The sequence below is a fragment of the Passer domesticus genome, chromosome 4, assembly GCF_036417665.1.
Source record: "Passer domesticus isolate bPasDom1 chromosome 4, bPasDom1.hap1, whole genome shotgun sequence".
Classification (NCBI taxonomy): Eukaryota; Metazoa; Chordata; class Aves; order Passeriformes; family Passeridae; genus Passer; species Passer domesticus.
The window spans coordinates 38,091,011-38,118,304 of record NC_087477.1 but is presented as its reverse complement, the minus strand read 5'-3'; the positions used below and the strand labels follow the sequence as shown (position 1 = coordinate 38,118,304).

Below are 27,294 nucleotides of genomic sequence, written 5' to 3'. Positions count from 1 at the left end.
ATTTTCTTCTTGTCATCTTGGGTTTTTTTCCACTTTCACATTGCATTTCAGTTGCTGTTGTTTATTTAGCTAAAAGGGATGATGATACTGGAAGCAGTGGTTGGAAAATGACTACACTGGCAATGTGTGAACTTCACAGAAAGGACAGCAGCCAGTCTGCTTTAAAGAACTTACATCATCTCGAGGTCTAAGTCACCAGAAACCCTCAGCAGGCTGCCTGGCTTGGCACTTGATTCCTTAGGCTTATTGCAGAAGCAGACCTCAGCCCATCTATTAATCAACAGATTGGCTATGAACATGAGATTTGTTGTAATGCAACAATTACTCAAATAATAAATCTCCTTGGTAGTTTTTGCAGCTACAAACTCAGACAATTAATATCTAATACATCATATGATCATCTAGTCTGGGGCAATTTTTGTAGCTCTTAAGTTTTGTGAATTTAACAGCAACTGGTCACAAACAACAAAGGAATTTTGAAACTTAAATCTTCAACTTAAATCAAAAGCATCTTTACATCTTAAGATTTCTGTGTATGTATATATATTTCAGGTATCCAACAAACTCTCAACACCAAGCAGAATTTTAGTCTACACACTATCACACACTCTATGTGCATCTGTATTCTTATACACATACATTTTATATAGCAATATAAATATATAAAAAGATAATACCTTATACACATTGACTTAATTCTACAAAACCATGTGGCAGATACAAAGTTAGACTTCTTGCTGTCATAAAGAAAACATCAGGCTATACATAATACCTTCCCATTCAGCAAGAGCTGTTCACAAAAAGCGTGCACAAATTCTTTTTGAAGAAGTAGAATTTGATTTGTGGATTGCTACCCTCAGCTCACATAACTCCAGCCAGTTGTATGAAAATTATCAATAGCTTTAGAACATTTTTCACTGTATTCTAATGACAAACACTTTCAATATCTATTTCACTTTATTTCTCTAAATTATCCTGCTGAATAAATTGCACATGTTCACACAACACACTTGTTGTGGTGCTATTTCTTCTATAATTCATGACAGTCAGACAACAATTTTTATGTTTTCATTGACTTTTCTAATCTTCCAGACTTGTAAAAACCCCACATCAGCATGACTCGGTCACATAAAGACACCATTAGTCACCAAAATAATTAAAGTAAGGGTGTGAATTCCTTCTCTTAACAAACACACACACACCCTCAACAAAGTCTGCTATTTAGGAAAGCATTTAAGTACATTCCTACACAGAAATTATTTTGCTGAATCAGGGTCTTGGTAAAGAAATCCTAAAAAGGAAAACGCTGGACAGATGTACAAAGAGCTCCCTCTTTTGTTTGACTTAATTTTTCTGTGAAGAACTTTTCCCACCAATTTCATTAGTTAACTACACATAATACTAAATGCTGAGGTTGCAAATAAAAAAATTGAAAAAAAATAGCAAAATATTTGTCTTTATGCCCTGTCGGTTCTGAAAGTCTCTTGGCTCTCTTTCCATTTCCGGTTCTTCTTTACATTTAACTTTGGCCCTGAAGCCAAATACTACTATTTTCTGAGGGATTTCACACAACAATCAGAGTTTTCATTACGACAGTTAAAACAATTTTCACGTGGTTCCAATTCAGTTCATCTGCGAAGCATCTAGCATTTAGATATAAATTTTTTTTAAATGCTGAAAACCAAACACGGCGCTTAGTAAAGCAAGTTCATTTTGGTCTGATTTTTCTTTTGAACAAATCAAGACCGGACTTTTACCGTTTAACAGATACACTTTCATGGTGCTCCTTGCACTTTTCAAGCGCTCCTCGCACTTTTGGCGACGCCGTGAGAGCCACTCCATGTGCAAGCACGGCCGGGTGAGTTTCCCTCGCACCCAGCACCGTCACAGAGTTCGGTCCCTCGGGGGCCCGGCTCAGCCGCTCGGCACTACCGTCCGGAAGGCCGCGCACGGCAGAGGACACACGGCAGAGGGCACAGGGAACCCCGCACAGGGCACACGGCACAGGGCACAGCTGACACGGCACAGGGAACCCCTCACAGGGCACACGGAGCGCTCGGCGGCGCGGCCATGGCCGGCCGGCGGGGGCGGCCCCTCCCCGCGGGCGGGCGGGCGCTCGGGCGGGGCCGCGGGGACCATGGCGGCCCTGGCGGTGCCGGTGGTGGTAGCGGGCCGGGCCGGGCGGGCGGCGGAGGAGGAGAAGAAGAAGGCGGCGGCTTAGCGGGCTCGGCATGGCCCCGGCCCGGCTGTCGCTGCTGCCCCCGCTGCTGCTGCTGGTGGCGGTCGCGGGCTGCGCCTGGCGGCCGGCGCGGGGCCAGGAGGCGCCGCAGACGCCGGACTGGCGGATGACGCTGAAGACGATCCGCAATGGCGTGCACAAGATCGACATGTACCTGAACGCGGCCCTGGACCTGCTGGGCGGCGAGGACGGGCTCTGCCAGTACAAGTGCAGCGACGGTGAGCGGGGCCGGCGGCGCGACCCTTGTCCCGGGCAGGGCGGCCCGGGGCCGCTCCCGGGGCGAGCCTCCCTGCCGAGCTCCTCCGGAGAGCGTGCCTGTAAATCCCGTACGAGCCTGGGCGAGCCAGCCCCTGCACGTGTATGTGTGCTTAAATACGGGCATAACGTGTGCGGAGCAGGGGTACACTCAAGCGGGTCTCCTAAGGCGACTTTTAAGTAGCTCCTTTTAAGCGTCTCCAAGACGTTTCCCTTGGAGAAAGGCTTATTGCTGTCAAATACGTAGCTGATGTATCCAGGGAAAAACCCTGGAGTGGGAAGAGTTACTCTCTCCAGGCTGGTTATTTACGAGGACTCCTGAGCATTTCGGTTTGGGACAGAAGAGCTTAAATCTGAGCTATGGAATATGTTGTTTTGAAGTCGCACTTGAATAACAGGTTTTAATGGCAGCCGCGTTTGCCAGTGGAAGGAATGCATCCTGCTCTTTGTGTCCTGCTGCTACCAGCAGAGGACAGCTGTGATCTGTGCTTCTTCCCTGGGCTTCAGCTGCCTCATTTGCCTGAACTATAACTGAGGCAGCTCAAATTGGCATGACCTGATAGATGATGATGGTTGTTGTTGTTATTATTATTATTATTATTATTATTATTATTATTATTATTATTATTATTATTTTACTGTTATTATTAGGATGACCCTGCTTGATCAGGGCATTTGGTCCAGATGACTCACTGTGGTGCCTTCCAGCCTGACCCATTCTGTGATCACCTCCCGTGCTGTGCCCATCCTGGTGCCAGGCAGGTGATGCTCCAGAAATGGGATCTCTTTCCAGGCTTTTCACTGGCACCTCAAGAGCACCCCAGAACGGGAGGCTGGCATAGCCGGCCATGGTGGAGTCACATCATCCCAGTTTACTGAGTCAGGTTATTTCTTAAGTCAGGGAATGAGTCTGGTGGTGACACCCTGGCTGGTTGTACAAGAGTGGCCAGGACACTGTGACATTTACACTCTGGACTAAAATATGCATTTTTCAAATGTGGTTTTCTTTTCCTATTACATTTGACTGTGGCTTCAGATTGTTTCCAATACTGAAATGAATGGGAGGGTCATTTTTCAAATTAACTCCACGGTCTTTCTTAACTTGGGATGCAGAATTCCTTGGTTTTCTGCATTATCAAGTGTTTGGGGAGATGTGAGTTTAGCAGTGTCTACTAATTTAAATTCTATTAATGTTACAGCTGTAAAAATAAAAATGATGTTTCATTCCAGTTAAGATAAAAAAATCAGATAACTACTGTTGGTTGCATATAGAGCATAGAAGTATTAATGAACTTACACTAAAGTACTCTGTTAATATAGTCCTATATATTGCATACTTAACCAACACATGGATTTTAATAAATTTTTTTTAACTTAGGAAGCAAACATTGACACTTGCTCAGCTGTGTCCTCCCTTGTCCCCCTTTCTAAAAAAAAATTGCCTAGTACCCCTGAGTTGTGATTTGGAAAGAATTGTTGATATGCGGGTACCTGAATATATGTTTAAGTTAAAAATACAACTGATACTGTCTTGAGGCAAACAAATGTCTGTGGTGAGTTTTAAAACTACTAAAATCCTGTGAAAAAATATCTATTTGAGACATGACAAATTACCTTTTTTAGGATCAAGACCTGTTCCACGCTATGGATATAAACCATCACCCCCAAATGGCTGTGGATCCCCTCTGTTTGGAGTTCAGGTCAGTATTTCCATGTGGGGGCTCCTTTGTGTGTCTTTCGTACATCAGCTTTCCTCAGCGTAGATTATTTTTTCCATCCCCCCTTCTGAGACAGCATCCATATACAAGGTCCGTGTTCTTATCAGCTCCTAACACATGCTCTGGTGACAACATATGGGAAGTGTTAGTATTGTAAATGAACACAGCATAAACATTTTCCAAGATTACAAGCATAAAATGTGATGATGATAAATTTCTTGGGTTTTGAGTGTTTGGTTTAGTACTTTGTTTGCACAGTCTTGAAAGCAATGTGTAACTGCAGCTGTAGCCGTGTGAGAGTGGAGGGTTTGGCTATGACTCTTGCTGTCCTTATTGACACAAACCCTTTTTCCTTAATGCTAGAAAGAAAATAGGAGTCAGCTTTTCGTCCTCCAGCTTTGGGACTTTTTTTTTTCCCCAACTCTGCCCATCCACCACCCCAGAGTGTAAGCTGGGGCTGGGCAAGATGCTGGGTGGGGACACAGCTGGGCAGCAGACCTACACTGAACAGAGGGATGTTCCATACTGTACAGTGGTGCCCAGCAGTAAAAACTGGAGCAGTGGGAGAAGGTGGGGAGGAGGTCATTGCAGAGCTGTGTATGACTTCCAGGTGGCTGTTGCAAGAGACTAGCTTGGTATCCTCTGCTTTGAAATGAGCTGAATGATTTTCGCACTGCTCGTTTTGGGATATTTTTGTCTTCTTTGATTCATCTATTAAACTGTCTTCATCTCAACCCATCCCATTAGTTTTAATTTTTAACTGTTACAGTCTGTCCATAGGCTCTATTTTTCTTATGCTGGAATACCAATGGAGGTGTGTGTGTGTTTTCTGCACAGTTTGACATTGGCATCCCTTCAATGACAAGGTGCTGCAATCACCACGACAGATGCTATGATACTTGTGGCAATAAAAAAAATGATTGTGATGAGCAGTTTCAGACCTGCCTCTCAAAAATTTGCAGAGATGTGCAGAAAACGCTTGGAATCTCAGAGAGTGTCCAGGGTAAGTGTGAAAAAGCCTTTTTTTTTTTTAATGTTTAACCTGAGCTTAACTTGGCAGAGAATCTTTGTGCAGTGCAGCAAGGTCACATTTTCATAAGCTGATGAAGGAGGCTTTGTTCTGTCCCTCTCCTGTGCAGCCCAGGTGCTTGTACAGCAGAGCAGTGAAACAGCACAGGAAAATGATCAAGGTTAAATCTAACTTCAAGTTAAGGTTAGTTTCAACTTTAGGAGAAAAAATAATGCTGCTGTCGTGGGGACAGGACATTTTCATGCTTATTATCCCAAATCGTGGTTTCTGTCCCCTGCTCCGTTTGTTGTGTCTATCGTTTTTGTTCTTCCCCCCCCCCCTGCCTTGGGGCTGGACTTTTTGCATGCTTGCTTGGCCGGCTGGCTGCTTGCTTGCTCTTCTAGCTTTGCTTCTCTTTCTTTTTTTCTTGCTTTTTTAGCTCGCTTGTTTTTTTCGCCATTTTTCTTTTTCCCCTCCTTTCCCCGGTTTCTGTTGTTCCCTTCCTTCCCCTTCCCCCCCCCCCCCCCTTTCCCCCCCCGAAGATATCGGACCGGCGCCGTGCAAGGGGCTCTGTCCGGGGTCTGCAAGAGAAGCTTCGTACCCTCCGCAGCGAAGAGAGAAACGGCTCGACCCCTTGGACTGGTGAAACATCTGTTGCCATCTCGGGCTATTTCTCTTGTGCTGGGAGTGTTTTTTTGTTGTTCTTTAATAAACAAGCTTTTTCCACTTCCCCTCTGAAGAAATTCTTCCCGAACCCAGTGGTGGGGAGGGGGGAAGGTGCGGAGGGTTTTGTTTCCTATAAGGGGCTCCTTTGGAGATATTTTCCCTAATTTGTCCTAAACCAGTTCAGCTGCCCATTTGGGAGTGTGAATATTGGAATACAACTTGATCAAAATGCAAGAATTATAGATGCATTTACTGTAACATAGCTGTAACATGACTGTTCTGCTGGGTGATTTCTAAACTTCTATGTGTGATTGCTAGTAAACTACAGGAAAATACAGAATCTTTCCCTGTTATGAAATAAGGTATTAAAATAATAGACTGTCATAGTGGAAGTAGTTAATGCTGTCCCCTAATGAATAAATGTTAGGTTTCTCAGTAACAGACCATATGGTATTTCTTCTGGTTGTTGGCCTGCAGCTGATGGATACATAATTACTTTTTAACTTGGTCAGTGTCACTTTCATAGTAAATACTCCCATTGGGAGCAGTAAGTTCTTAGAACAACCTTGTGTTTGAACTTCTCAAATTTATTTAACTGTAAATAAATCATCATGTTAGTCTTCAGTATCAGAACTGGTGAATATTTGTTCAATTCTGTTGAGCTGATGTTAAAGATAGCAACCTCTGCATAAACTGGGATGCAAAGAGTGAGAAGGTAAACCAGCTCTTTCATCTGCCAAGACTCAGTATCTTTCCAACACAGGTAACATTCCATATGCAATGAATTTTCATTTTGTTTGGCATATAAAAAATCTTTACTCAAAACTTAAATGACTCTGTGATACTTCAGTCTTTCATTTGACAATCTATTTGCTTTGCCCAGAGAAGATTGTTTCTTTCTTAGAGTCATTCTCAGTTTGCCAGAGTTTTCTCCTGTTAGTTTCTATTCCACTCAAAGAGTACTTTTAACTGAACTCTTCTTTGCTTGCAGCTTGTGAATCAACTGTCCAGCTGCTGTTTGATGCAGTTATACATTTAGGATGCAAGCCATACCTGGACAGCCAGAGAGCTGCTTGTACGTGTCATTACGAGGGCAAGACGGATCTCTGAGAGAAGACACCGAGATCTCGTGGTGTACAATAAAGCTGAAGATCCAGCCAAAAGGAAGCAAGTCTTGGTTACAAACCTTTAGGCTTTTCAGACAGTGATACATTAAACACTGACATGAATTCACTGATTTGAAGATCACTATGATATTCTCATTCATGTAAAAAAGAAACAAGTCATCCTTCTCTCCATTTTATGCCAGAAGCTTGGGGACTGAAATTGCTTTCCTTTGGTGTATGTCCACCTAGGGCGTGACATTGTAAAATGCTGGTGCCATTTTAATGTTCCAAGAAGACTCCATAGTGGGGACATCGGAGGCACCAAGGAGTTATATTGAATTCTCAGGTGATTTTTAATACAGGTCACATTTTAGGTTTACTAGCAGTTGAAGCATCTGATGGGTTCAACAGGAGAGTGTGTTGTGTGTACCAGTATGAGACATCTTTCATAGCCTGTACCTGCATGTTTCTGCTGCAAGTTGCCTTGAGTTCTCTCTCATGGGTGTGGTCCTGCAGGTTTGTTGTTAAAAAACCAGGAAAACACCCCAAGCCAATGTACACGCACTACATATTTCTACCTGATTCTATATCAATGCCTTACTTCTGCAGCACTTTCCAGATCAAATAGGTTGATCCTTTTAAGGGCTGTCCAGTAAAACGAATGGTTTGCAGCCTAAGGATATACTTTTGATTTGACAGAATGGTGAAATGTAGTTTCTATGTTATTTTTTAAAAATTCATCAAATGTCTGTTTTTGAATAAAACATTTTGTGTTGTGTATTATATGCACGGAAAGGATATATGTACAAATATGTTGATTTATGTTTCTGTTGTGGCACAACTTGGCTACTGTATTCATCTTTGCTTTCATTTAGTCTGTTCTGATGAAAACTAAAAGGAAGTTCCACAGTTAAGATCATTGTGCCCAAAAAACTTATTTAATATGCCCTCTGTGAGGCTGATGGATATATGAGCCTGTACTTCTGTCACTTGTTCCCTCTCTGACTTCTCTAACTAAAATTACCTGATGTCTGAATTATTTGGGGTTTGGTCTCTGTACTTGTTGCTTACCTACAGGTGTCAGTTAACTTCTGCATTAGGTCCTCTGTTAGAAAGATAATGATTTGCTTTCATTAAAAAGCAATTTGCTATAAATATTCACAGGAGAGGAATGAAAATTAAAATATTGCATCTGTGAACAGGCAATAGAAATTAAATGCATAAAATTCACTGGACTCATAGACTATAATGTGATATAATTTTGTGTGTTTTTTTCTTTACCAGTTGTATTTTTTGGTTTGTTTGTCACTAGTGCTTAGTGTACATGACAGTGAATGTAAAGGCTTCATAAACAAAAAGTTTCTGTTGAAGTTCTTTGGTTGTGCCTCAATGTTTCTTTTCCTATTTGTGGATATGAAATAGCACTAAAAGAGAAATATTATTGTAGAGCTTTATGAAACTTTGCTAGATGAACTTGTACTTCCCCTAACTTCTTCTACCATAGAATTGAAACAATTCTGCATTACCCTGGAATTCCATGGTTGTAACCCTACAAATCTTTTTAACATTAAAGGAGGGAATGTTAATGGTCTTGTTTGCTTAAAATGACAAAAGTACCACAATGAGTCCAAACCACTAATTCAGCTAGATGGCTTGCTGAGTTCTGTACAAATGGGGTCAAACTAGGTGCTTAAATTAATGCATATCCTGGGTTTGGATGGGATAGAGTTAATTTTCTTCGTAGTAACTGATGCAGTGCTGTGTTTTGGATGTAGTGTGAGAATAATGGTGGTAACACTGATGATTGAGTTGTTGCTGAGCAGTGCTTACCTTAAATCCAGGACTTCTCAGGTTACCGTACTCCACCAGTGAGGAGGTGCACAAGAAGCTGGAAGGAAGCAGGGCCAGGACAGCTGACCCAAACTGCCCAAAGGAATATTTCACACCATAGAGCATCATGTCTAGTATATAAAAAGGAGTTTATATCCTGATCAGCCTGAAGCCACCAGCTGCTGCTTGGGGACTGGACAGGGGGTGGTGAGCAACTGTGTTGTGTATCACTTGTCTGTCTTGGGGTCTACTCATCTCTCTCTTTATCCTTTTAATTTTTATTATTTTTGTTTACTTTATTTCAGTTACTGAAATGTTCCTACCTAAACCTATGAGTTTTACTTTTTCTGATTCTCCATCTTCCCATCCCGTGTGTGTGTGCCTGTGTGTGTGTACACATATATACTTAGTCACTGGCTGGGGTTAAAACACGACAACACAGAAGGTTTTCACTGTTGGAAAGAGCTGGGTTTTGTTCCCTCCTGTACTGACCTGTAATTATACCATGAAAGCCTCCCGGAGTTTCTTTCAAACCACGTAAAACACCAAAAGAGCTTTAATACTGCTGGATAGCACTTTGATAGTTCTGCTTGCAAACCACAGGAGGCATTTCACTTCTTCCAGATAGTCTTTACTTTGCACAAGCTTTTCCTGTTACAGAAATCCTTGATTAGAATTGCCTGCAAGTTATACAAAATGCATTTTGTAGACCATAGCCCTAAGATGAAGGCTAGCTATCACTCCTAGGATCAATCATACCATTTAAGAACTTACATATTTATAAATATATCAAAAAATGTAATGCTTGTTCTGGTTGTGGCAGTTATAGTTAATGTTTTCTTTAGCAGCTGATACAATGCTGTGTTTTGGTTTGAGGATGAGAATAATGTTGATAAAACACAGCTTCTCCTGCTGCCCTGCCAGTGAGCAGGCTGATGTGCATAAGGATTTGGGAGCAGACATAGCCAGGTCAGCAGACCCCAGCTGACCCAAGGGATATCCCACACTTTATGGAATCCTGCTGAACAATAAGACTGGAGGGAGTTGGCCAGGGAAGGACACTGATCACTCCTTGGGGACTGGCTGTGAATCGATCAGTGGGTGGTCACTGGTCTTGTATATCCTTTTATTATTATTTTCCCCTCCTTTTCTGTCCTGTTAAACTGTCTTTACCTTTTTTCTGATTTTCTCCCTCATCCCACTGGGGGGAGTGAGTGAACAGCTCCATGCTAAATTAAAGCATAACAATACTATAGCTAGCTACTCATTTAACTCAACACTGCATGGTTTTGTGTGGTCAGTAATACTGTACAGCAGTGTGTCCACAATCAAATTTCCTTCTTCAGACTGTAGTTCTGATCCATCCATAATGCTTTTCCAAACAATACCCACCTACAATCTGAAAGTGTTTCTAAACCTATGGGAACGTCTCACAATAAAACTTTCTTATATTACAATGAGCTGGAAATGCACACCAGCCCAAGGCTACCTCGAGCTGCTCACTGCGATCAAGTTACCTGTGACTCAACAAGTGGCTGAGCCTGCTCTTAGCCTCCAGCAAAACAGAGCAGAAAAAACCTCTGTCTTACAAGGATCTAAGCAAACTGTTGGACTGAGGAACATGGCTGACAGAGTCCTGGATTTTGGTTCTGCGGCTGCAGAACTTCACTCTGGAGTCTGGATGCCAGTGGGTTCAGGGGCAGCTCTAGCAAGAGCTGTGAGAGCTGCGATCTGCAGTTGCCAAAAAATTAATCTGTTTGGCAGGAGTCTAAATGTTACCCAGTATAAGATGCAAACTTTGTGATTGTGTCATGTTCTAACTAAAGTTTGCACAAAGATAGTTGAAACAAAGTTCTATCTTGATCCAGCTGCCTACTGGCAGTCTGAGGGTAACAAGTCAGAACAAGACCAAAACGAGCAAAGGCAATTAAAAATACCCCATGCCTCATTTAATCACAGGGAGACATCTTGTCTAAAATCTTTACCCATGCAAGAAGGCTGAGTAAAACCAGACTGGGTAAAAATGCCTATAATTCCACTCTAAATCTGCTTCCTTTTGTGCTTGTGGCAGGACTCTTAAGTGCACATTCATACGTGAGTTTATCTCCCTAAAAGGAGGCTGGATAAAAAATTCAGATCCCTCTAGGGTACAATCTGTAAAGCTCTTATACAGAAGAATGAGGTTTTGTCATTGGCTTTGGTTTAGAAACTTGTTTGTTACGCAATTGATCGGTGACCGGCAAGTGCCGCATAATTCCCGGCTGGGGAATGCTCGTTAAGACACCGGGGCACTCTCGTCAACACCTTGTCACACGCCACACAGTTCCGAAACCATCAAAGAGAGCTGAAGCGAGAACAGAGCGAAGCTGCAGAATGATCCACACATCCACACTTCTCAAAGGTCGTGTGTGGGTGCCCGAATGGAAGCGCACTTTGAGGAACAGGAGCCGCACAGGAAAGAAAACACTATGGGCCTGAAATGGGAATTTGAGTACAGTTTTGAAAAATTTAAACCCAGTGAACACGGGAGGCTCTCACCACATTTCAGGACGATGGTTTTGTACAAGCCGGCGCAGTTACTCGAGCGCGGTCAGTAAAGTATCGCCGCAGGAAACACTGGGCGCACCCCAGCACCCAGCCTGGCGCTTCCCGATCCCTCCCTCGCCCCTCCTGGCGGAGGCGCCGCCGCGGAAACAAAGGGCGAGGGGGCGGGCCGAGCGGGAGGAAGGCTCGGGGCGGGGAGCTCGGCGGGGCTGCGGTGGTGTGGGGTGCAGCCGTGCCTCGGTGCACCGCGATGTCGGGCTCGGAGCGGCGGCCGCCGGCGGGTGCGTGTGCGGCGGGGCGCGGGGGGAAGGGCCGGGAAGCGCTGGGTTCCTGCCGGAGCCGGCGCGGAGCGGGAGCGGGAGCGGGATGGGGATGGGGAATGTCGGGCCCGGGAGGGGCCGGGGCCAGCGGGGCTGCCCAGCCGGAGCGCCCGAGCTCCCCCAGAGCGCCGGGAGCGCTGCCCGGAGGGGAGCTCACGGGGAGCGGGGCTTTGCTTCTGTCCTTTCGGTGAAAAACACGTTCCCTCTCCTGTGAAAATGAAAAAAGTTTAACAAAGGACAATAGGAGACAAGACCATAGAGTAAAGGCTATTACGGCCGGGTGCGTATTGGCCCTCAGGCAAGACTTCGGGGATACTCCTCAAATCAGCCATTACATCTATTGCATCAGCCTGTCGTGTATTCATTCAACTATGCATAGTAAAGTTTTCCCCCAAACTAGTTTACGGATTCCATGAACTGTTCAGTTTGGGTCTACCTTTTTAGAGAATGTGGATTCCTTGGGTGTGGTTTTAGTCCATTATTAACACCTCCAGTTTTTGGGCCCTGCTCCACACTGTCTTCAGATGGTGAGTGCTGATAGTTGGCACATCTGTAGCAGGTGTCTTCTTCATATATTCAGCGGATGTTATCCCATCCAAGCAGGCATTTTAACACAAGCGTATTATATCAGATATTACACTAAGCTTAATTAACAACAGAAATAAAAACTATATAACAAAGTTACTTTAACATTACACATCTAAAATCCATTTAATATTTGCAAAAATCCAGTATTATAATATGTATGTATAACATTTCCTTCCTGAGGAGGAGGGGAACGGGGAAGGTGCGAGGCAAAGGCCGGCCAACGAGGAAATGGATTTGCAGTGAATCCAGGGCACGCCGCGCAGGGGAAAACCCCTCCGGCTCCCGGCACGGCCGCGGGACAGGGAAGCGGGAAAGGTCCCCGGCGGGTAACTGGAGGGCAGGAGAAGTCAGGGCAGCAAAACTGGAGCTGGGTTCCCGGAGATGCAGCTAGGCTGAAAGGGACTTCTTTTGTGTGCCATCCGGTTGTTTCTAAGTGCTTTGCCCTTTGGTGTTGATGGCAGACCTGATGAGACAGAAGCGCATCCAGGGATAGATGCTGTGAGATTCCGGTGTAACCTAGCCCATACCTGATTTTTGATTCCTTTGAAGCAATCCGTCTTCACAAAATTAAAGACAAGTAGTCCCGTGGGTCTCAACAAGATTTTAGAACAAGCTTGTTCCTGTGTAAGACAGAAAACTTTTCATAAATCATGATAATTCAAATAGTGTATTTGTGCATGAAGCTGCAATATGAGAGCGACAATGAAAAACCAAAGACTAGGAAGTTACTAAACAGGATTAAATTAACAGGAAAACCATCTTTCCTAGTTTTCTGTCACCCAGGAATTCTAGTCCTCCTGTGTCTACATTTTCTGTCTTAAACTTTGATGACTATAAAATTTAATGATCTGTTTCAGGGGGAGTGGATCGCAAGAACTTTTGTCCTCTATCAATACATTAGTTTTGCAAAAAGCATTAATAACATTTGAAAAAGAGATGTGAAAAGCTAGTATTGTATGTGCAAAGTAGTTTGCAAATTACATGTACATGTGACTCTTTTTATAATTGCAGGCCGTGTCCAGCTGGATAGCAGACCTATATTACCCACCACAGGTACAGTGTCCTGTACAGTTCTCATAATGTGGCAGTTAGTCTCTACCAGTAGTAGTGATTTAATAGCCCACTGAGATGCTTAAGTAAGAGGAACAAGGATTTTAGCCTAACCATCTGCAAGTCCGTAGTTCTGCACACTCCCAAGATGTGCATGTTCCTTGTTGTTCCCACATTGTTACTTTTATGTCCATTCTGTATTCGAGGTACTTAAAGCCTGTAGAGTTCAGTAGAAGAAAAAGTTTCAATCTTGCATCTTCTCAGTTGTCAACAGCTGTTACACTATCTACTGTGACTCGTGTGCTGCATCCAACCCCAAAGAGAATGCTCAGCTTTGTATTAGCAGCATCACTGAAAGAAAAGAAACACCAATATATTTTTAAGTTATGTAAGATTTTTACTGTTGAGTTAGTCTCATTTAAAAATATACCAAGCTAGTTGGTTATATAAAATCATAATCTCTGAATATGTTTATATAGGTACAGATACACAGACAGATAGAAAATGTTCATGTCTTGACCACCTGAAATTCAGACTGCTGGAGTCAGAACTTCCAGAACAACTTCCGAAAGCTGTGGGTGCAGACAAAAACTAATGAGGCTGTTTACCTGCATGCCTGCTTACCTGATGTATGAATGAGCTTTTGGTTCACATTAACAGCTAAACTTCAAGGCTGGATGCATAAGTTCAAATTGGTTTTGTTTGTTTTTAATGAATGAGTTTGTGGCTAAATAACTTTTTGATTTCTCTGACAGATGGAAATGAGAACATCACAGAAGTAGATGCACTCACTATAAGGTAAAGTTCTGGTGGCAGTAACAGAGATGTCCCAAGGGACTGAGGTCAGTGCAGGGTTTTCTGATTTTTGTTAAGAATTTGATAGAATTATTTGATTCAACTCCACCCACTTACAAAACATGTTTGTAGTTTTAGCTACACCAGCTGCAGATGTGAAGGCATGTGGAAGGGACCATGAGGAGTGTTCTCTTTTTATTGTAGGCAATGTGCAAAGACCATCACAATCTAAGAAGCCACTGGACAGACTAAGGTTGTAACACAGGAATGTATTCCTCTGGAAGGAGGGGAAATGGACCATGGAACAGTGATTCCATGAAAGTCCAGAAAACAGTAAACTACCTGCCTGATAACTTTGCCTCATCCATACAGCTGAGTAGAGAAAGACCTATTTAGGGCATCATCCTTCAATGGTCATTCACAGGACGCAGTGACCAAGCTGTCCAAAATCCCCACTAACCATGCACCTAGCCAAATCCTAAGGAAGAGAAATTGCCAGAATCTGAAAAAATTCTGGTACAGGTGAAATTGTTCATAATTACAAGGCTAAAATTTATAATCTTTGCATTTTATCATGTTTGATACTCAGAATGGGAAGAATGTGATAAAGCACCCAATTTCTCTTATTGGTTATCCAGCCAACATTGTTAAATCTCCCTGACTTTGAACAGTCATCCTAAATTCCTGTTCTCTGTCTGAATTCTTATGTATATGTTACAAAAATGTGTTTCATTAAGGGGATTCTCATAACAAAGTGGAGAAGCAGAGATAGTCTACAGGTAACAATGGTAATTTTGCTGTGAAACAAAAACATTTGCTGATGAAACTCTGATCATCAACATCTGCAGGCAAATATTCTAAGCAACTTTCTCCTGTAATTGCACCAAACCTGAATATTCCATAGCATGAAAGAAAGTACTAACATGGCAGCATGACCTGGACTATCATTCCGTGTACCTCGAACTCTGGACCTGTCTATTGCCAGCGCTGCTGCCAGAAGTGTTTCAGTTTCTGTTTTCTGCACCAATAAAACAAAAGCAGAAAAATTGTCAGCTTTGTCTTTCTAATTACAGCCATGTCAACACTTAGGGTCTTTTGGGTCCACAGCCAAGTCCAGAGTATGCTGTCACACATCCTATGCTGTGTTTTGCTCATAAACCAATAAAATTGCAGAATGCTACTCTCAAAACACACAGGTATTCTATGTGTTTGTTGCCATAATAAAGTCCTCTACTTAGAAGCTGGGTTGGTCATTTATTCCTTAAGACCTTCGTCCTTCAGCTTCAGGATTTTATGGACTGGTTGCTAAAAACTTAGATGAACTTCTCAACTTAAACTTGTCAAATTAAATTGTCATAGCTTTATGGCTTTCATTTCATTAGGGTAAGTAACAAACATTTGTTCTCCTTTTGCAAGATACACTACACTTAGCACCTCATCCCCAGTTTATAGTCTATTGATTACAGTGCAGCACTTGATTTACTTAGAAAAACTTGAAGCAAATCACAGACAGCTACAATTCCAAAAAAGTACTTGTGTGCTATCCAATTACGTTAATATTTAGCTGAACACATAACATGGAGAATTGGAGCCATGTCTGAAATGCACTGTTATGTGCCTTAACTAATGAAACAGGCTCTATTACCAAAAATGTTTTCCCTCTGTGGCAGCAGACAGTCACTTGATCCTGCAGTGGAGTACAAAATGAACCATCAAAGAAGAGGACTTGCATTGATCTTCAATCACGAGCACTTTTTTTGGCATTTAAAGCTGAACGACAGACGTGGGACTATGGCAGACAGAAACAATCTGAAACGCAGGTAAGAAACTTAAGAAACTTGGTTGCTCTACTAACCCTTAAAAAATCTGAACTTTAGAAATCGTGGTCAAATTAAGGAGTTTCCAAAATCTTGTGTTTAGGTAGAGACCAGAAGATTTTGCAGACATAGCACCTATGCAACTTGAATGAAGAAAGCCATAATTAAAAAGCTTCAAGGCACATTTTTTTTTAGGTGACAGAAACTGCTGGCATAAGTCCTGTGAGTCCAGAGCTTTCTTTGGACAAACTCTTGAAGTAACTTTAGGTGTTAGACCTGTACTTGACAACAGTTTGAATTCAAAATCAACTTTAGTAGTTTTCTTCATAAATATGCACAAGAATATTAATTCCCCCACAGGGAAAGAAACTGAGTTGGTAGCAATTGATATATAATTTGAGCAAAAATTTTACTAACACTGATCTGTTTTAACAGTTTGACAGACCTTGGGTTTGAAGTCAGACTTTTTGATGATCTGAAAGTAGAAGATGTGCAGAAGAAAATTTATGAAGGTAAGAGACTGTGTATTGGTTATATCTATTGCAGCAGAATTCCCAGATACCTTTTCTTCCAACCTCTCCATTCATCTTACTTAAAATAAATTTTTGTGCACAAGCAATTTAACATTAGAAGCACTTAAAGGTTAAGACTGAAAATTATTTTACTGCAATGTAAGTGAAGCTTCAGTGGAGAGAACTAAGTCTCTAAAAGCTGAAAGACGGTACATGCAGCTGGGAGAAGATAATTACATTCTTCTTTTTATGGTTAGGGCCCCTTCAGCCAGGTTGAATCAATGCACCTTGAAATCCCTACAATATGGCTTTTCCTGAAAATAGCATCCATTTGAAAAATGACTGACTGGGGATTCAAGGATATGATATGAATGTACAATATTTTTTAGACCTGAATATGACCTGGATATGACTGTTTTGTCATTTAAACACCACTCGACTATTTCAGCCTCTAGGGAGGACCACAGCAATGCTGACTGCTTTGTGTGTGTGTTCCTGAGCCACGGTGAGGATGGTCACGTTTATGCATATGATGACAAAATCAAAATTCAGACAATCACAGACATGTTCAGAGGAGACAAGTGCCAGAGTTTGGTAGGAAAACCAAAGATATTTATCATTCAGGTAAGATGTCTGTTTCTGAATTCAGTGAAGTTAACACTGACTTGTGTCTTCCTGCAGTACAGATGTCAGTTGTCCCGATGCAGTCTTTCCACAAGGCTTTTAGGACTAGGATTCTTCTCTTTTTATTAGAAACCCTATTGTATACTACTGTTAATATTATTATTACAGCTGTATTTAATAAGTAATTTTACAAAAAGAAATACAAATTAAACCCATGTCAGATAGACTGTCAGTGTGTATTTAATAGCAGAGAAGGCAGTACCAGGGTTTTTTGCAGCCTCAGCTCAGTTCCTATTGGTCCAAGTCTAAGCTGATAAGCTATCTAACCTTTGTAGTTTCATTGCTTCCTTCCAGTTTCATTGCTTCCTTCCAGGCAAGTCCCTTTACTTGATCCTCAGTGAAATTGGGTTTTGTGTTTGGGTTGACTGTTTTCTTTTTTTTGTGGGACTTTTTGGTTGGTTGGTTTTTGTGGTGGTAGTGATTTTCATTTGTTGTTGTTGTTGTTGGTTGTTGGGTTTTTTTGTCTATGACCTATACTTGGCATCTCTGTAGAATCCAAAGAATCAAATTAAGGTTTTATTGTCTCAGGAATACTGTTTCTGCTCAGTGGTCAAAAAATGACCATATATAATCTCCTATTATTTTCCTTGGTTCACAGGAGAATGAAAGTTGGGACCTCAGGAGGTCTCTGGTCCAGCCTCCTGTTCAAAGCAGAGTTATAGGATCAAACCAGGTCATGCAGGGCTTTATCCCATCTTTATCCAGATTACAATAAGGAAACTCATATATGAGCCTGGCCTTCAGCAGATTGTAATTGTAATAGTTTACAGAGTAATTCTAAGTATTACCTTTTTTTTCCCAAATGCAAGCTTCCTTGTAAGGGTACGGGGTTGCTGCAAGAAGCAGCATATTGTTAATTCACCTTTCGTTAGGACTCATTCAGATTTTTTTTTTTTCAATCTGATGCCAAAGATGGAAAAAATACTTTCATATTTCAATTGTAGTAAGTAATACTTGGAAACATTTATAATATATACTCATCAAAAAGCTAATTAACTTAGTTCATCAGCTGAGTTCTTTTCCAGCACAACTGGCATAGCAATTACCTCTGAAAATCAGAAGAAACATCAAGATGAAACTTTATCACTGTAAAGAAGATTATGTTTTTCTTTTTTTTAGTGGTAGTTCTGAAGTAATGCTCCTTTCTATCTTGTGAGTGTGTTTTCACCTTGTTATCCTCCATGGAATGTTTCTGCACCACTGACAATAGTGGGATCACTACTGACTTCTCACAAAAAACCTTCCCTCAACAAACACACTTGAGACTGCACTAAGAGCAGGAGTGTAACAGCATGTAATGATGGCTGTGCTTCAGAGCAGTAATTCAACACTGCCCTGCCAGCAAGGGAGGCAGTTCTTCCTCTCTGCTCAGCAGTGAGGCTGCCTCTGAAGTACTGTGTCCAGTCCAGTTCCGCAGTTCAACAAAAATGCACTTACTGGAGTGAGTCCTGCAAAGGGCCACAGAGATGATTAAGGGACTCTGGGGCATGTTTGATGTGAGGAGAGGCTGAGAGAGCTGGACTGTTCAGCTTGGAGGAGATGGCTCAGGGGAATCTTACCAATGTTCTGAACACCTGGTGGGAGGGAGTAAGAGGGAGACAGGCTCTTTTCAGTGGTACCTGAGTGACAGATTAAGAGGCAACTGGCACAAATTAAAACACATAAAATTTCATCTCAACACAAGAAAACATTTTTTTTACTGTGAGGTTGGTCAAACACTGGAAGAAGTCACCCATACAGACTGTGGAGTCTCCACCTATGAAGATCCTCAAAAACTGACTGGACGTAGTCCTGGACAGCATGCTGTAGCTTACACTACTTGAGTCAGGGGGCTGGACTAGATGATCTCAAGAGATCCCTTCCAGTCTTAGTGATTCTGAGATCATCTTCGAGCTTTCAATGGACTTTGTCCCCAACATTTTAAGTGACAGAGAAATAAACGTGTCTTTCTGAAGGCAGAGCCATGGTAATGTGGCACACCTAGTTGAAAGAAGTGCCTCTGGTTAGTGTCAGAATTATCCTATTAACAGTGACTCGGCAGGGGTGCAGACATAACACCACTTCTCACCAACAGGCCTGTCGAGGGGACAAACATGATGATGCAGTCATTGCTCACGACTCAACAGACAACAGCAGTGAATCCCCTGTCAATGAGACTGAAGTGGATGCAGCTGGTGTCTACACTCTGCCTGCTGGTGCAGACTTTATCATGTGCTACTCTGTGGCAGAAGGTGAGTTCTGATATTTTACATCCAGTGTCTGTTACTTCACTCTAACAGCCCTGAACATGTCTTCATTTTGCAGTCCAAAAAATGAGAACAGTTCCATGTAAATCTGATTTACATGTCTGTTAAGTAGCAACTTGTCTGGGAAAGCATGTTACGTGCTAAAGAAGAAGTGAAAGTAAATTATCAAGGTGCATTAAATTTGCCAAACAAAAACATTGTCATCAATCTTGCAGCTGAGCTGCCTCCTGACAGCCAACATCCATCTCTTTTCCAGGATTCTGCTGGCTTATAAATTTCCCTGCACTACATGGCTGTTCTCTCCAGTCCCCCCATGTATGTTGTCCTCAATCCCATCTGCTCTCTTATGAAGTAGAGGTGCAGTCCTGTAAGCTACCAATCCCTGAATCATGTTGCTCTTAGCTGAGCACCACAAGTCGTACCAAAGCCACTTCCCATCTACAATTTGCAGTTTAATTGGCAAAGTAAGACTTAGACCCATTAGTAATTCGTTACAGATGGTAGCTGGCAAACAGTGACTCTCATAAATATTTTTCTAAGAGGTTACCACTACTAACATTTGGATGTAATTTTATGCTCTTTTTCTACTCTAGGCTACTATTCTCATCGTGAAACTCTGAATGGCTCCTGGTACATCCAGGATTTGTGTGAGACCCTTAGGAAGCATGGATCTTCCTTGGAGTTCACAGAACTTCTTACTGTTGTTAACAGGAAAGTATCATATCGCAGAGTAGATATGTGCAAAGACATTAATGCTATAGGAAAAAAACAGATTCCTTGTTTTGCCTCAATGTTAACTAAAAAATTGTATTTTCATCCAAAATCTAAGTAGATTATTTAGCAGTGATGACTATTAGCTCATGCAGAGCAAAGAATACCATCTTAGCTGAGGAGACATAATATTCTGCAAGACTGTCTGCAACATCACTGGGATCAAATGTTACAGTTTGTATATCTAATAGTTTCTAAAGTTTTAAAGTTAGAATTACACCAGGGAATTAATCTCAGGGAATATGGGAGAAGTTGACTGGTGCCAGAGTATTAGAAGGTGCTCAGATTTTATGGAAACTGATGCTCCAGACTACCTTTTTCTTAAAAGCTTCTTGCTTGATTGCCATCTAACTATGGCACATTTTACTATTTCCAAAACATTTCTAAATGTTCTATTAGATTAACTTGTCTTGCTCCTAGAGCAGAGTTTACAGGGAATATGGTTTGTAGGACATCTTTTTAAATATGCGGACAGCAGAATCCACAACTTTTGTAGCTTTTTTGGGCTTTTAAAACATTTTAAAAATTTTCTTGCAACACTAAAAAGGAACTTAATTCCTTGAGTACAACTGGCATTAATACAGGATTAATCAAATAGGGTTGATTAATAAAGGGTTTCCTTTTACTTGAATAAAATTTATGCTTGGGGTACAATTACAGTTTGCTGGTGCTTTGCATCCTCAGGAGAAAAACAGCAGTAATGAGACAAGACCATGTACAGTTTGCTCAGGGTGAGCTTGTCTTGTCCATTTCTCTAAAGCTAAAGCTGCTGGACAGCTCTAGGCAACTCTACAAAATATAACAGATGCAAACCTTCATGCTTCAGGCCTTTAAGTTGCATCAGGCCTCCTCTTCAGGCCATGGAGAAGATCAGCCATACCTCTGGCATTGTGTACATAAAAGTGATGGTGCATGGTCACCACAGCATTGTTACTGCTGCAGTAATTGTGGTACTGACTTGAACCAAATAATATATATTTTTTTAGCATTATTGTTCCTCTGAGGATCAACAGGGAACTCAAACTGAACAAAGTGTCTTAATCCACTTTCCTGGGAAAAAAATAATTGGTTTACTGGTTCTGCTTTAGTTAAGTCTTTCTGTATACACTGTTCTGAGTCATAAATGCTGTATCTTACTACACCTTCTTTCAAACAGGTGTATAAATCATGTTATGTTTGAATGTTTTGATAAATTCTTTTAATAAAATGTAACAGTGAAACATAAATGATTTAATAGCAAGTTTGAGATACCTTACTTTTCCAGCTCTAATCCACTTTCCCGTGGAAAAAAAATAATCGGTTTACTGGTTCTGCTTTAGTTAAGTCTTTCCATATACAATGTTCTGAGTCATAAATGCTGTATCTTACTACACCTTCTTTTAAACAAGTGTATAAATCATGTATGTTTGAATGTTTTGATAAATTCTTTCAATAAAATGCAACAGTGAAACATAAATTATTTTATAGCAAGTTTGAGATACCTTACTTTTCCAGCACTATTTACTAAGAAAGTTTAATTGTCATGCTAATCTAAACTTCATCTATGGTGCCACAAATAGTCAATGCACAGACCAGGGAAAAGGAAACCGTAATTTCCGGAAAAAAATCTTTACTACTTCATGCAGAAATTATTATCCTATGACTACTGTTATGTTGTAGTAAATGGTACTAAAAAGGCTGTCCTTGTTCTGTCATTTTACCAGCAGTAAGAATTACCAGCCTCCATTGTACTAGTGAGATTTGACAAATATTTAGAAGAACTTTGCTTTAGCAGTTTCTTAATAGAAAAAAGAAAAAAAAACCCAAACAAGCAAAACAAACCCAAAGTAACCAAAGTAACATCAAGTAAGCAGATAATTTTTAAAGCTATTTATTGCAACTTTTAAAACTTCAGTGGTCAAAAATACCCAGGTGCTATGGAGTAACTAAATGTTCGTATCAGTTTTGAAAGGGCATCCCCAATATACACAAAACCAAAGTCAGTCCTTGTCGTTGATTTCCTGGATGGGAAGCCTCAGGTGCAGAGGTTGGCGCAGACGCCTTAGGGATTCTTCTGCCTGCCAATGAAAGAGAGAGGGAGAGTTCATCCTTCTGCAGCCTCTGTTTTCTGCTCTTTCACACATGCACTGTCTTTTTTTTTCTCAGAAGGCACTGGTCTTAGGCAAGGAACCAAATCAATGACAGACCTGCTCAACTCATGCAGTCTCCAGAGAGAACATGAACACTGCACATCAACCCACTCACCCACACCTCAAAGGATTATTTTCCTGAAATGACACTTTAAAAATCCCTATCCCCAGGCCACAGAAAAAGCATCAAACTCTAACATTACATCAATTATGGCACATGAAATTAGACCCTGAACTATGGGTTTTGAGCTAAAATTAGAGGTAGTTTCCATTTTCTTTTGTAAGACATTGAACACAGGGCTGTCAAGATGGGATGGAGGAGTAACAATTGAAGAGTGAGAGATCTGCTACAGCTATTTCATAAAGGCCACCAAATTTCTCCTAGGTGTACACACCACCTTTTCCATCCACACATATTCTGTAAATCTAAGTCTTTTACCAATGGAATAAGGCTATGATGTGAAATGCTGAACACACTGCATGGCAATCTCCTTCCAAGGAAGGGAGGAGATTGGCTTAGCACAGCAGTGCAGCAAACCTACTGTGCCCAAAATAAATGCAGCTATTGTATCAAATGGCCAAAAATGCAACATTAATTAGAGTATGCAAAAAAAACAGATGTCATGCTGATAAACTGACTTGTTTTCAATTAAATTCATGGAGGTCTCCCTTTCTGATGACCTACAGAAGTAGTTTACACATCAAAGGCAAATACTGTATGATTATCTGAACAGCTGTAACTGGCCGATAAGCAATGCAGAGTTTTGATAGCAAGCCTCAAAGGTCAATTTTCTGTTAGCTGAGAGTTTACTGGAAATGTCTTAAGCCAGAAGCTGTGCCATTACTGCAGGACTGCACTTAAATACCTCTGCTAGGTCGTCTTTGAGCTTGTTGTATCGTTCCACATTGAAACGCTGCTTTTTGGATTTGCGGTAGAAGTAGTGGAGGAACTGCCTGTCCTTAGCTTGAGGATAAATGTAGTCCTGGGGAAGGAAGGAGGACATGGATTTGTGGTTAGCAAGGAAACTGAGTCGAGGTCAGCAGATTGGAAACTCAGCCTGTTTCCGGAAGACTTACCTTGTCCAGCACCTTTTGTAAAGAGGCTACCTATGAAAATCTGCTCTTACAGGGGACATAAGGGCTTCTTAAACACATAGGAGTCATTTCTATCATGTCTGAAGGGATTTTCAGTTATAATAAAGACACAGTATGAGCTTTGTGACTGGAGCCACCTCAGCCAATGAAGTCTACTTCCAAGGAGTCAGAGAAAATTCAGGAACTACTTCTTAAGGACTTATTTGAAAATCTTAAGCAATGGCACAGGCAGCTGTTCTAAAAAGCCAAGTAGTAATCTCTTTATCTACTCACAAAAAGTAGGAATGGCTTAGAACTTCTTGAAAACCAGTCAGAAGGAGTAAAACCCATATTCTGAGCCAGCTCTTCATAAAAACAGACACGTCTCCCCTTTTCACTGAGGAATCTAATTTCCCACATGGTCTATAGATCTACTGGTATAATGGAAGAAAGTACTGGTTACTCTTCCACATACTTTGACAACAGAAAGAGTTTGCATCACAGAAAGTTCAACATCAAGATGTCCACTTTGAGAGTAAAGTACAGAGCTAAAACAGGAAAAAGAAACATTTCTCAAAGTCTTAACAGGATTTCAGAACAAGTCTGTATTGTGAAGCTAAGTTAAGATCTGAGCAAACTTTCTGCTTCTACACAATGCCTGCCTCATTTCAGCTGTCCTAGATTTACTTCCATTCATTCTAAATCATGGAAAAGCAGTCAGATTATGAAGAGTGGAGCAATAATATTTTTTTCAGGCACTAAATATATTTCAGTATATTTCAGTAATGCAACTGTGAGAGTTCCAAACAGTTTGGTACCCTGCCCTGTATATACACGAACTCCAGCAAATAAAAACTACTGTTGGGGTGATTTGCTGATGTAAGGCAGCATACACAAACTGGCACAGCACTACCAGTTGCTCTTCCACTACTGCAGTGAGCAAGATGCCATTTCTATGCAAAGTGAACCACAAACATTTTAAAGGAGAAACTTCTTTCCTCACCTTTCATTCCCTAGGTTATAAAATCCTGCTGACAGTAGTTATGCTCAGTAGCTGGCCTGCAGTTCATGTGCAGCAGTACCTGCTTGATTCTGTATGGTGTAATGTTTGTACCCAGCTGCATTAGGGATCAAACAAGTCCTTGTCTGATGTCAAGGCCACTTACTGAATTCTGTTTTCATCAGAGCTCAAACATTGTGATTCACAGACTCAGTTTTGCTCCTTTTCAAGATTCCAGACATTTAGAAGACAAGGACTCACTCACCTGCTTGGTAAGAACGAAGTAGGCGTAGAAAGCCATGGCGCTCCCATAGGTGATGAAGTACGTGACTGGCTCCATGATGTCCCACGAGTAGACCCACCACGTGAGCCATGCCAGCGCTCCCCCCTGAGTGGACATCAGGGCTAGGCCAACCCATAAAAGCCTGGAGGTTTTTGCATCTGCACTGTCCATGATTCTGGCTTTCATCTGAAGAAAAGAAATGCAGAAACCCGTTCAAATAAACATGAGTGCTCCTCTGATGAACAGCTCCTCAACTATGCTTTCTTCCCCTGGGCTAGATCCTTTCTCAGGATCTCTTATCAACGCCTCTTAGTGACTTACCCTGCCGAGAAAATAAAAGCACTGAAGTCCAAGGGCAACCAGATCTTCTTGCCACTGTGCACCACAAATTCCTGCTATTAATCTCCCCTTTGCTCTACTAGGGATCCATGTCTGTTTGATTTCCATTTACCATTCAAGGCAGTGCTGGGTAACACTCAGCCTGCCCCTCATAAAGCAGGAGCCGTGTTGTCCACTACCCTAAGCCAGGGATGGCAACCCTACTACTGTGGTGTTTTGCTGTCATGGGTATCCAGAACTCATAAAGCAACAGGTGACCTTCAATGACATTTCAACAAATGGCCTTTCAATCTCAGTACTAGCTATGTTCATGACAGCTTTCTCCAAGTGTTGTGGTTTCTATCCCATTAAGGTCCACAACAGAAAGAAAAATAACTGAATTGAAAATAATTTGCATTCTACCTGAGTTTACATAACAAGCATAACAAACAGAACAGACACACCCTAGCCATTCATTTTCTTCTGTCATATGACTTCTAATGAAAGGAAAAGCTTTTGAGTTTTAAAAAAAAGTACCCCCACTTTCCAACCTGTTCAAGAGGAAGTAGCTCTCCTTTCAGATGGTCCAATTTCTGTAGCAATTCTCTCTCTTTCCTGATCTGGTGATCTTCTAAATGTAGAGCCACAAACAGTCTGTGAACCAAGGATTTGATATCTTCCATTTCAGTAGCATGCTCACTACTCAGCTTATCTGAAAAGAATATATTTGTCATATACACCATTTGAAGAATACACCCTTCTTCATTCTCTCCCCTCCTCCAACCCCAAAGGCAGGACCATCCAAAGGTAAAAAGACAAAGCCAAAGAGAAACGCCTTTCTCCCAGGTCCCAGTTTTCTGAGAATTCCCATGCCTTTCACTAAATGAAGTGAGATGATCAGTTATTAAGGACTGTTCTTACCTTTCACAGGAGGTGACACACTGTATGCTGTGTTGTTGATAACAAGCTTAAAGTCATTCATCAGTAAGACCTCCATTAAGGTTGCATCAGAGACCTTGGTACCATCTGCAGAAGAAAGATTTCAGTTCCAGTTCACTTATCATGAGGAGTTTTAAACATCAGCAGATAACCCTGTAGAAAACTGCTGGGGTTCTTCACTAAAAATGTTTGGAAGCAACTTGAGTTTTAGAGCTGGCAGATAATACTAAACAGTCAGGAGGAACACCGGGTGCGATTCTTGGGGCTGTCCTGTGCAGGGAAAAGAGTCGAACTTTGATGCCCTGAAAAACCTTTTTTTTTTTTTCCAAATGCAGATTGACATGAATGAATGATACCCCACAAATTTTACATGCAACTTTACAGTTCCCATCAAAAAGGAGCTCTGGATTAATTAGCATGTAACAGTGGCTGCCAGGAGCACATTGGGGCTCAATAGCCCAGGAGCACATTGGGGCTCAATAGCCCAGGAGCGCCCAGAGCCACACACCACTGCTCCTGGACACATCACTGTGGCACAAGGGTTTGAAAAGCCATGGACCAGCTGCCCTGCAGTAGCTGTTAGAGAAGATTCTCATTTTCTATACACAAAAAGGGCACCCTCCCCTGCCCTTGCCAAAGGCTAGGCAGCTTTCCTCCCAAGATGAATAACTGAACAGGCTACAAAATACCAAGAGTTTTGTATGTAGATATTTGTCACAGTGATACTGCCTCAGCTCCTCCACCTGTCTTCACACATCCACTACAGAAAGGCTCCACAGTCAACTCCACATCTGCAATTACTTGTTCATCAGAACCCTGTTCTCAGGCCCCATCTGACGAGGCTTAGACTGCTGAACTCTGCAGGCAAACGCCCCAGCTGGCTCGCCTGCCCACTCTGTGTGGGTAGCAAAGCAAACATAGAAGTCAATCACTTTCAATCCAAAATTGTAATGTGCCTATCCACTCGTTCCTTTTTTCTTTTCCAGTGTAATAAAACATCAAGGCTCATTTGCATGTCCATTATTAACGTGACATTTATAACTCTTTCTATAACATTTAAAGGAAAAATGCTTTTCAAAAGAAGTGCCAGACAGGCTCTTTGTTCTAGATGTTCTGAATACACCACTGATATATTAACCTGTGCAACCTTATATTAACTGAAAAGAAGTTTTGAGGAAAAGGAGGTATTTTATTTTAGAAAATTCCTCACAGGCTTTAAGCAAAGGCTACTTTATAGCCTTCTGTACCTAAACACCAGTGTTCCAATGTGGACAAAGAGTCATTTTTTTGTCGACAAAAGGTTTGCAGGATGAAAATCAAATCCACAGATAATGAAAGCGAGTCATCATACACAGCACTGATGACTTCAGTTAAGGTTAGGTTCCATTTAATGCTTAAATG

At 41.6% G+C, this 27,294-nt stretch overlaps 3 protein-coding genes across 9 annotated transcripts in view; 2 read left to right on the top strand and 1 right to left on the bottom strand.

The window, feature by feature from the left end:
* Positions 1–2,153: 2,153 nt before the first annotated feature.
* On the top strand, positions 2,154–8,367 carry PLA2G12A (phospholipase A2 group XIIA). The gene is made up of 4 exons (XM_064417207.1): positions 2,154–2,457; positions 4,118–4,194; positions 5,050–5,215; positions 6,879–8,367. Exons 1-4 carry the CDS (start codon positions 2,232–2,234, stop codon positions 6,995–6,997), a joined length of 588 nt encoding a protein of 195 aa, XP_064273277.1. The 5' UTR covers positions 2,154–2,231; the 3' UTR covers positions 6,998–8,367.
* A 2,861-nt stretch (positions 8,368–11,228) lies between these two features.
* CASP6 (caspase 6) lies at positions 11,229–21,606 on the top strand. Of its 4 annotated transcripts, none has more exons than XM_064417197.1 (8): positions 11,229–11,412; positions 13,287–13,328; positions 14,081–14,123; positions 15,794–15,940; positions 16,373–16,449; positions 16,898–17,073; positions 19,208–19,364; positions 19,973–21,606. In XM_064417197.1, exons 1-8 carry the CDS (start codon positions 11,244–11,246, stop codon positions 20,209–20,211), a joined length of 1,050 nt encoding a protein of 349 aa, XP_064273267.1. In that variant the 5' UTR covers positions 11,229–11,243; the 3' UTR covers positions 20,212–21,606. The 4 variants fall into 4 exon arrangements, with proteins under 4 accessions (XP_064273267.1, XP_064273266.1, XP_064273268.1 ...); XM_064417196.1 differs by having other exon boundaries at positions 15,791–15,940; XM_064417198.1 differs by lacking the exon at positions 11,229–11,412 and adding an exon at positions 11,552–11,648 and having other exon boundaries at positions 15,791–15,940.
* Positions 21,607–22,004: 398 nt separating this feature from the next.
* Positions 22,005–27,294, bottom strand: part of MCUB (mitochondrial calcium uniporter dominant negative subunit beta) — a 44,929-nt gene continuing 39,639 nt past the window's right edge. For all 4 annotated transcript variants that reach the window (XM_064417192.1, XM_064417193.1, XM_064417195.1 and 1 more), the window contains 5 exons: positions 25,876–25,980; positions 25,506–25,666; positions 24,619–24,822; positions 23,146–23,262; positions 22,005–22,207 (listed from right to left, as the gene is read on the bottom strand). In XM_064417192.1, coding sequence (XP_064273262.1) covers positions 22,130–22,207; positions 23,146–23,262; positions 24,619–24,822; positions 25,506–25,666; positions 25,876–25,980 — 665 coding nt within the window. In that variant the 3' untranslated portion in view covers positions 22,005–22,129. The remainder of the gene's footprint in view (positions 22,208–23,145; positions 23,263–24,618; positions 24,823–25,505; positions 25,667–25,875; positions 25,981–27,294) is intronic.